This window comes from Eleutherodactylus coqui, chromosome 5 (assembly GCF_035609145.1).
Source record: "Eleutherodactylus coqui strain aEleCoq1 chromosome 5, aEleCoq1.hap1, whole genome shotgun sequence".
NCBI classification, from domain to species: domain Eukaryota; kingdom Metazoa; phylum Chordata; class Amphibia; order Anura; family Eleutherodactylidae; genus Eleutherodactylus; species Eleutherodactylus coqui.
Window position 1 is genome coordinate 139,326,171 of NC_089841.1, and position 10,108 is coordinate 139,336,278.

The window sequence follows — 10,108 nt, forward strand, 5'->3', positions numbered from 1 at the left end:
TGCCTTCATATTGCTATTATTTTCTATTGGGCAAATAATCAGTATTTTCCCAGTAGGAAATAAATGAATACATAGGTGAATAATGAGGACATATGGTTATAATGTCATCTCTGAATGGGAAGATGGAATACCTCTGCAGTACCACCTATTGGAAGGCAGCCTTCCTGCAAGTCAATGTCAGACTTTTTAGACAAGCCATATAACAATGACTGAGAATTGCAAGCCAAGCCAGAATACCATACACAGACAGACTGTTTCGGGGGTTTTGCCCCTCATCGGTGTGCAGTAGGTTTCTGACTTGGGTTAGGAAAGGTATTATTTCATCTACCCATGTCTATAGGTCTCTCCCTAGCCAAGCCAGAAACCTACTGTACACTGATAAAGGCCAAAACAGCTGTCTTTGTATAGTATTCTGGCTTGGCTTACAATTACCAGTCATTGTTATAAGGTTTGTCTAAAAAGTCTGATATTGAGTTGCAGGAATGCTGCCTTCCAATAGGTGGCACTGCAGAAGTGCTGTTCCATCTTTCCATTTGCATATTTCCTAGAGGAGCATGCATGGCCTCATAAGTCTCTTCACACCTCTTTCTAGGTGCTCTCATTACGGAGAAATGATACCCTTCCTGTCCAATGTAATCTCTAACACGTTCGTAATATGGATCTGTATTTCGGATATATTACACTATGCACACCTGAAACTGGCCTTATGCTGTATAGTGTTCACCGTAAAAAAAATATAGCGGAATTTGTTGTTTTACCCCCTACCCCCCCAAAAAAACAAAGTTAATAAAAATTAAACAAAACATTATATCTATCCTATAGTTGTGCCAATAAAAAGTACAGCTTTAACCTGTGCCTCTTGAATATTGAGCACTACTTCATGTAGACCTCAGTGTGTGCCGCGGCTGATAAAATGTAAGTTTCTGACAAACTGCTTCACAAATACATAAGTCAGACAATGCTGCAATAAACATGCCTGTCGCTACCTTACGCTGCCTCAGAGAGGATACAGTAAAAGTGGTGACAAAGTCCCTTTAAATCAACAAGCTACTATCAAGCAGGGGTAAATATCTCGTAGGAATGGGACACCTATTGATATGAAAGAGAAAGACGCAATGCAAGAATAAAAAAAAATACAATTTTCCTTTTAATGGAATATACTGTATTGTAGACAGTATAAGGGAACAGAATAGACACCCATCCTGGTGGACAATAGACAAGAATACAGTATACTGTATATCAAAACCAGATTAGACAGTAAGACCTCCTATAAGTAATAACAGATGTCCATGAAGTGTGATGGGACAAGTCAGAAGGTTTCTTGCACAGTTAATGTGAACTTTAGAGAAATACTGTTGGAATAAATATATTAAATCTATTATTTAAAGCTCCTCTTTGTCTTGAGGCTTGCTCTGGAAGCTGCTGAGAATATTGAGCCTCTTCTGTAGATCTTCTTTCTTGGATTCACTCATTTTGTTATTTTCAATCAGTTTTGTAATGCGTTCAAACTCACTGTTAGCAAAGTTCTCTCCTTGGTCCAGGATTTTGCTCATGATCTTCATATATTGCTCTGCAGAGGGTTTCTCCAGGTCTCCAACACTAGACAACATGGTCTGAGCTTTCTTCAGGACCTCGCTCTTCTCTTCTATATAAGTGGACTTTATGAACTCTCCAGCTAACATATCATAGTCCTCCAGGCACCCGGGCATACCCAAATATACTCCATGAGTCTTCAACCAATGCTGGATAGCACTCGTCTTCACCACTCCGGTATAAGGGATTGGGTTTTCCATATTACCATTCACAAACAGATAAAAATATGGGAAGTTTTCCTTATCCAATTTGTACTTCTCACCCAACTCCATATTAAGTTTATCTCCATAATCTGTAAAAGAAGGAAGGGACAATAAAAATAAGAACTACAAGTAAAGACCATTGTTCTTAAAGATAACCTGTCAGGTCCCTAATGGCTGCGGGCCCAACAGCATAGGCTAATTTCAGCGGTCACTGGTACCAATTGCTTCAGTAGCTTTAGAATTTTCAAATTTGCAGCCAGTTGCAGATATGAGTTTGTGCGTCTCACATTCCTATATTCCCTGCTCTCTCTCCAACGCTCCCCCTTACCGCTGACTGACAGGTCTCATCATATGCACAGTAATTCACAGAGCTGTCAAGCGGGAGAGAGCAGTGAATATATGAATATTAATGAGCCATGCTGGACTCATTTCTGCGGCTCGCTGTAAGTTTTAATAAGTGACAATCAGCATGTCTCACTATACTGTAGTGTCCGCAGTCCGGGTGCCATAGTGGGACCTGACAGGTTCCTTTTAAAGAAGATCTGTCACCAGAATTATGCAAAACATTAGACTCATAGTTATGAATCTGCTGTTACCCCAACTGTTATGGGCACTGGCAGTGTCCCCTATATCCTACTGTTGTTGGCAGTGGTCAGCGCTGTATCCCACATATTGTCTGCAGCAGGATGTTGCACATCCTGCCTGTTCCCTGGTACACATAGGATGCATGTGCACAGATGGCCTGCCTCTTACAAGGCCAGTGTGCACACCCAGCTTTTCCATCCCCGACCAACCCGGACAGGACTATTGAGATGGCAGGTGTCTGTGCAATCAGTCTCTATACTGTGTTAAGGTACAAGCGTTTTTGACGGATCTCCTGGTTTTTGATAGAAGTCTGAACCACCCAGCTTTCCTGAGTTCTCTAATCCTGACCGTGGCTCATTATTGGACTATACTTTCCCTTCTGCACAAAGCAGAAAAGGCTATGTGATGCCCTGAAATGTTTTGTTGGTAAACCTTGGGTCCTGGCATTCATGTGGATGTTACTTTGACACATACCACCTGCCTAAACATTGTTGTAGCTCAAGTACACCCCTTTATGTCAATGGTATTCCCTAATGACAGGGCCAAAAATTTTCAAAAATGCTTTAACTCCTTAACACCACAGGGCATACATTTTCATCATGCGTATAGAGAGTTTATATGGAGCGGGATCGCGAGACAATCTCATGCCATACAAGTCCGCCTGCTGGCTGTCTGTGATAGCAGACACCTGCCTGCAACAGCCACCATCAGCAAAACACTGATCGCAGCTGTTAACTCTCTAAATGCAGCTGTCAATTCTGACAGTGGCATTTAAATACCCTGACCATTGTTCAGGGCTCCTGAATGCCCCAGTACTCCCGCAATGAAATCGTGGGATGCCATGGCAGCCAGGAGCCTTCTGAAAGCCCCCAGAGCCGCCATGAATAAATGACTAAAAAGGCAAGCTTATGGCTCAACTTCATAGACTGCTTGTCAAATTGTGGTATACTGCGATACTGATCACAAGCTCAAGGCAGCTATGGGGACTAAAAACTAAAAAGATAAAAATGTAAAACTGAGTAAAAAAAAAAAAGTTTAAAACCCCTTTCCTCATATTAATAGTAAAAAAAAAATAAAAAGTCCAATCTATCAGAAAAAACTAAATGCCAGAATGCCGCATTTTTGAGTTACGCCACCTCCAAGAAAAAAAATGTAATAAAAAGCGATCAAAAACTCAAATGAACTCCAATCAATGGAAAAATAAAAAAGTTATGGCTGTCAGAAGATGGTGAGAGAAAATAATTTTATTTTTTTAAAAATAGTTAAGCAAAAGTAAAACGATATAAATTTGGTATCACCGTAACCGTACTGACCAGACATGAGCGAGCGTACTTGCTAAGGGCAAATACTAGAGCGAGTATTGCCTTTAGCTGTACCTGCCCGCTCGTCTCAAAAGATTCGGGTGCCGGCAGGGGTGAGCGGTGAGTTGCGGGAGTGAGCAGGGAGGAGCGGGGAGGAGAGAGAGAGATATCAGCCCCCCCCCCCCCCGTTGTTCCCCGCTGGCACCCAAATCTTTTGCGACGAGCGGGCAGGTATTCACAAAAGGCAATACTCGCTCGCTCATCTCTAGTACTGACCCATAGAATAAAGTTATGTCATTTTTACTGCAATGTGAACGCTGTAGAAGCAAGACCTCTCCCAAAAAAAAAGGCCGGAATTTTTTTTCCCCCCATTTCATTCAACTTAGAAAGTTTCAACTTACAAGTTTTCCAACAAATTATGCGGTACATTATATGATCCCATTGAAAAATACAAATCCTGCAAAAAACGAGCTCTCATGTAGCTATGTGAACGGAAAACTAAAAAACCTATGATTGTTTGAGTGAGAAAAAAATAACAAAAAGAAAAAAAATGGCCGCGTTCTTAAGGGGTTAACAAACGTATCATCCAAGGTGTTGCTTGGCTTACAAATTCACCAGATCTCAATAAGATTGAAAATCTGTGGGATGTGCTGGAAAAGCAAGTCCGATCCTTTCAGGCTCCACCTTGCAACTTACAGGACTTAATTGATCTGCTGCTTATGTGTTGGTGCCATAAAAGTGGTCTTGCGGAGTCCATGCCTCTATGAATCAGAGCTGCTTTAGTGGCGTATTTATTTATAGTGAAAAACCCCAAATTGTTGAAAAATAAATAAAAGCATCACCAAGCTTCTCAACATATACAGCATGTACTGTAGTTTGATGCCCTTCATGGGCATCTGAGGGAGGTTTCTGACCTCTCTGAGATTGCCTTAGGACTCCGGCATTACGGTTTGACACATGTACCGTCCCAGTCAAATTCTGCACCTGCCACTGTCCCTGGAGCGGGTTGCTTCAGTTCACACACTGCAACAACTCTGTGCATGAAAGGATCCTGAAGCTCACCTACATATATGCAATCAGCAGATAAACTCACTCAGGGGATAAAGACATAGGCCACCTGCACACAGGTGTATTTGCGTTGTGGAATCCGGAGCGGGCGTCCGCCTCTAGATTCATCCGCAAATACTGCCCATAGACATGCTATTGAAAAATCGCTTTTCCCTGGCCACGAGTGGAAATCAATTGCGATTTTCCTCTTGCAGAGGGAAAATCGCAGCATGTTCTATTCCAGTGCAGATTCTGCGCGGATGACTTCCATTAAAGTCAATAGAAGCTGTCCGATCCATGGCATTGCGGAAAGGTTGCAGGATCCGGGTCATCGCCTAGCGACAGCTAAGCATTATCTGTACTGCGCGTGTGCGCCGACGTACCAACTGGCACATCTGCAGCACAAATAAGAATCCGGACAGGTACACAGGGGTCAATGGCCAGTCACAGGACCAGATTCTCGACTGCGTGCATTCGGCCTCAGGGTGGATTCAGACGACCGTATATCAGCTCGGTTTTCACGCCAAGCCGATATACGGTGTCCTTGTCTGCAGGGGGGGGGGGGGGGGGGGATGGAAGAGCCAGGAGCAGGAACTGAGCTCCTGCCCCTTGCCACTATTTGCAATAGGAGCGGGTGAGACGGGTTGTGGAGCTAAGTCACGGCACTTAGCTCCGCCCCCATCCTGACCCTCCCATTGCAAATAGTGGCAAGGGGCGGAGAGGGGGCAGGAGCTCAGTTCCTGCTCCTGGCTCTTCCATCCTCCATCCCCCCCCCTGCAGACAAGGACACCGTACGTCGGCTCGGGGTGAAAACCGAGCCAATATACGGTCGTCTGAATCCACCCTTAAGCAGTTAAAAAAACAAAAACAAACAGCAACTGCAAACTAAAGAGTTATAAGCTTTCCAGTTAGATTTCACTTTTGCTAGGACTTATTCAATACAAGGAAGTAGATACACCTTTGGCAGAGACTCAAATTGCCAACACTTGGCGCACCTTTATCACAGCTTGGTCAAGCTGACTCACATTTGATCTACAGTTATAAAATAACATAGAAAATAAACTGCTACAAGCTGTTCATTAGTGTATGAACAAAACAACTAAATAATGAGGGGAAATAATCAGATTTGCGCAAGCAAGGGTTTGCGGTTATGTTTAAGAGGGTACCTGTCATCTCTTCAGACGTGTCTCTTTCGTTTCTTCTATTGCCCACAGAATAAAATACTGGAGAAACTTTTTTAAGGTCACTCTCACACATGCGCTTTTTACCGCATCTATGTTGAATACCCTGGATGTGAGACATTTTGACAAGGAAATAGCCTTGCATCCCTGCAGGGCTGGAGGAATCCCCCGGCGCAGTTCACAGCCGTGGCAGGAGATCGCAATGTTCTCCCATTTTTTACAATGGGGTCGGGGCTGCTCCCGCCAGCCCCATTGAAAAGAATTGGTGATATCACAAATAAAAAAAAAACATGCTACGACTTTCTCTCTGCTCAGCATCGCAATGCGGTGCCATGCAGGCAAACATCAAAAATGTCAATAAACCACTTTTATATTTGTGTAGTGAACATCACCTCAGTCTAGTTATGTAAAATAGGTGACCCCCATTAGTTACTTTAGTAACAATGTAATTAATGAAGAGGATTGTTTTTATTCTCTTAACTGTTAAGATAAGATACACAGAAATGAATTAAATATCAGTTTGTCCTCAACATCAGGTGATCTGACAAGAAAAGAACGTAGCTTTACATTACAGAAAGTTTTGCATCACTTGTAACATTAAGGTTACATCAGCAACAACAGAGCTACCTGAAATCCCAACGTCCGCTACCAGAAGCTCTTTACTGGAAGATGAACTTTCTGCTAACTGTTTGAACTCATCCTGCTTTTCTCCATATGGATATTGAGTATCAAACTTTACCAATACAAACTTCATCTTTGGAATGACCTGAAATAAAAAAGATAAGAAACCATTGTTGTTTTTTTTACAAATTCATTGTTTTGGTAATTACTTGCTTTATTTGAAAAAAAAAAAAAACACTTTTAAATTAGTTTTTTAAACTGATTAGGGTGGTTTCATACCTGTGCTTGGAGTTCTGCTTTACTGCTCCATTCGGAGAGCAGGAAAGAGAAATCCCCATGGGCAAACGGCTCCTTCTCAGAATAAAACCGAACAGACCGCATTGACTGTTTCTACTCCACTGTCCGGCTCTTGGATGTTCCCAGAACTTAGCCCCACCCCCGTCCCGCCTCCTCTCATTGCAAATAGTGCAGAGGGGGTGGAGAGAAGAGGAAGCAGAGAGGGGGCGGGAGCTCAGAGCACTGCTCCCGACTCTTCCAGCCTCCTCCCCCTGTAGAGAGAGACGCCGTTTATCGGCTAGCGTAAATACCCGGCCGATATACAGTCGTCTGAATGCACCCTAAAGGTGATTTTCTCACCTGTGTGAAGCCGGCCATAGAATTTTTTTACATTGTTTTCAGTATATTATAAAGTACATTAAAAAGTACACTTTAAAAATACAACTTGTCCCGTAAGAACAAACCCTCATACAGCTACTTGAATGGAAAAACTAAAAAAAATATGATTTTTTTGACAGTGGGAAGGAGAAAGCAAACACAGAAAAAAAAACGTCTGTGTCATCAAATAGTTAAAACAGTGTGTTGCCATGAAATGCTGCATAAGGTATACCGGTCCATCCATTAATCCCATCCCCGGGGCCAACATGTGGCCTAGACTTATTTTTTTTATTAAAACCAAATAGCTGAAATACCAGATGTCTTATTAGAGCAGCGGCCTTCAGCGATGATGCTGTGGCATCTAAGAATGGGCTTGCGCACCCTGCAGAGGGGTACACGGATCTCCCACCGCTAAACATTCCCCATAGGGGCTGCAGGGAACTCAGAAGAACCTGAATATAGCGAGAATGAAGGTGTACAAGGCTAATTTCACACGGGCAAGTGTCATATTGGGCCGTGAAACGCGCCTGATATCGCACTTGGAAACGTGAGATTTCCCGCGGATGCAGGGAGTTGTTGTCAAAAACGTCTCGCATTATTTCAGGGAAGTAGCAATCCTCAGGCGTGCGCAGTGACGGAAATTATTTTCAATGGCAAACCTTGCATCGCACACCGTTTTCCAGCCCCAATGAAAACAATGGGCAAGGTGATCCAAAGGGCATGCCCAAAGATAGGGCGTGCCACGATTGTTTCCCGCACTGCGCACAAATCTCACACGATTTTCTTGGCCGTGTGAAAATGGCCCAAGGCTGCTGTCACACCTGTTAGGGCTCGGCTCAGGATTTCTGCTTTGTTTTTGGAGGAGAGTAACGCATAAAACGCATCCGTTTTCTTTCGCCATTAATTTCAATGGGGTTTTAACAAAAAAAAAAAAAAAGAAAAGTTCGTGTTTACTTCCATTCCGTCAAGTTTCCATTTTTCTGAACAGAAAAAAATAGAGTCTGCAGTGTTATTTTTCCATCCAGAAAACCGGAAAGTGATGGAATGGAAGCAAACAAAGCAAACACAAGCCTTTCCGTTTTTTTTAAGCCCCTTAAAATCAATGGGGAAAAAAACCGGATCATTCTTTTTACATTTTATAACAATTTCTCTCCTCCAAAAAAGGGAGCAGAGAGACGGAGACCCTGAACTGACCCTAAGGTGCAGAGACTGAGCACAATGCAGACATGCACTGGAAGTGCTGCCACATAGTCCACCAATCAGGCTGCAAGAAGCGGGCACTTGGGATTGTAGGATTGGTCATCCAGCCCAGGCTGCACGGTCATGCTCATCTCCTATCTGCTGCAGTATAGGGTGGGGGGACCGGCTCACTGCCTATTATGTTAACCCTTTGTGTGCACCAGACAGCTGCATGCCATAACACAAGCATCACTTATTAGAATCCGAGGAAGAACAAGAGATTGGTTAGGTGATATGAAGAAAAGATGAATGTGTGATGGGAGAGTCCCTGTATGCTGTGAGGGCATGCACATGGCAGTGCCACTACCTTATAGAAGGTGATCTGGTCCAGGGACAAGGAGCCCTTGGTGTGCAGTGAGCAGCAGCACTGCAGGATGCTACCGGCCAGCAGCAGCAGCGCGCATGCAGCAATCAGCCTGCAGCCTCTCGCCATGGCTTGTGCAAGAAGATCAAAGGCTGGAGATGAGCACGGGTCACGTGACGTGGAGCTGCCCGGGACACTTCCGGTGTGGAGGCTGCCAGGGGGAGCGGAGCTGTCATGTAGTGTGTGCAGATAGAGGACGCCTGTCACCAGCTGACAGCTCTGTGTATGAAGTCCGGGAGCCTCAGCCTGCCATCATGGGAGACACTGCAGGTGTAAACTAGAACAGAACCGCAGAAAGCAGGGCGGTCATAGCAGTATGTACAAGCCCTAGGGTGTTGGGAAGTTTGCCATAATGTACACAATTGCTGGGGGGCCGCCTGCACACAAATGGATTTTTGCTGCGGAATCCGGGGGCGGCCGCCCGCATCGCGAATCTGCAGCAAACGCTGTTCAAATCACGGGAAATCACTTTTTCATGCACACAAGCAGAAATCAATTGCGATTTCCGCTCACAGAGGAAAAATCACAGTATTCTTCATTTTTATGCGGATTGAAGTCAATGGAAGCTGTCAGACCCGTGGCCCTACTGCAACGACATTGCAGAGAGTTGTGGGTGCCCGCGCCATCACCGAGTGACGCACGGGAAAAATAAACATTTGAAAAAAAATCTGTACTGCGCAGCGGCTCACCACGGCCATCCGCAGTACAGAAAACGACGAAAGGATGCAGGTACACAGGGGTGCCAGCTGTGGTCAGAGCTGGAACCCCCATGTGGAGTCCGGCTGTGTTGTGTGCAGGCGGTCTTAGAAGTATATTCCATACACAGCATGTAGAATGATGCTACCACATATATGGAAGACCAGGCTGCGGTAAGGGCTCTCGCACACCAGTGGTTTTACCGCGGGTTGTGCACGTGTATTATGGGGTAACTAGCTGTACATTACTTCCAACAGCGCCCCTCGCACACAGCGCGTGATATGGGCGTGCAGAAAGGAATGTATTGGCATGGAATACACGCCAAGATAGTGTATGGGGATTTGTCGGCACTCAGCAGTATTGCTGCATGCTGCCTGCTTGGCAGATACGCCCACGAAGCTCAGGAGAAAACGCTTGTCTGAGAAAGGCCTAAGGCTGGGTTCACACTGGAAGGAATCCCGGCGGAAATCTCACGGTTTGGTCGCAGCAAAAAAACGCAAGATTTCCATCGGGACAAGCGCTGCTTCAAATTCCACAGCACCTAGCTGTGGGTTTTGAAGCGGTGCTGTCCTCTATGGAAGCGCCGGCCGCAGCAGAAGAAGAAAAAAAATGAACATGCTGTAG

At 44.7% G+C, this 10,108-nt stretch overlaps 1 protein-coding gene across 1 annotated transcript; it reads right to left on the reverse strand.

Annotated features, from left to right (window-relative positions):
- Positions 1-1,172: 1,172 nt before the first annotated feature.
- Positions 1,173-8,874, reverse strand: ERP29 (endoplasmic reticulum protein 29). Its single transcript, XM_066601921.1, has 3 exons — positions 8,732-8,874; positions 6,538-6,676; positions 1,173-1,885 (listed from the first exon to the last, which is right to left on the reverse strand). Exons 1-3 carry the CDS (start codon positions 8,855-8,857, stop codon positions 1,383-1,385), a joined length of 768 nt encoding a protein of 255 aa, XP_066458018.1. The 5' UTR covers positions 8,858-8,874; the 3' UTR covers positions 1,173-1,382.
- Positions 8,875-10,108: the final 1,234 nt, after the last annotated feature.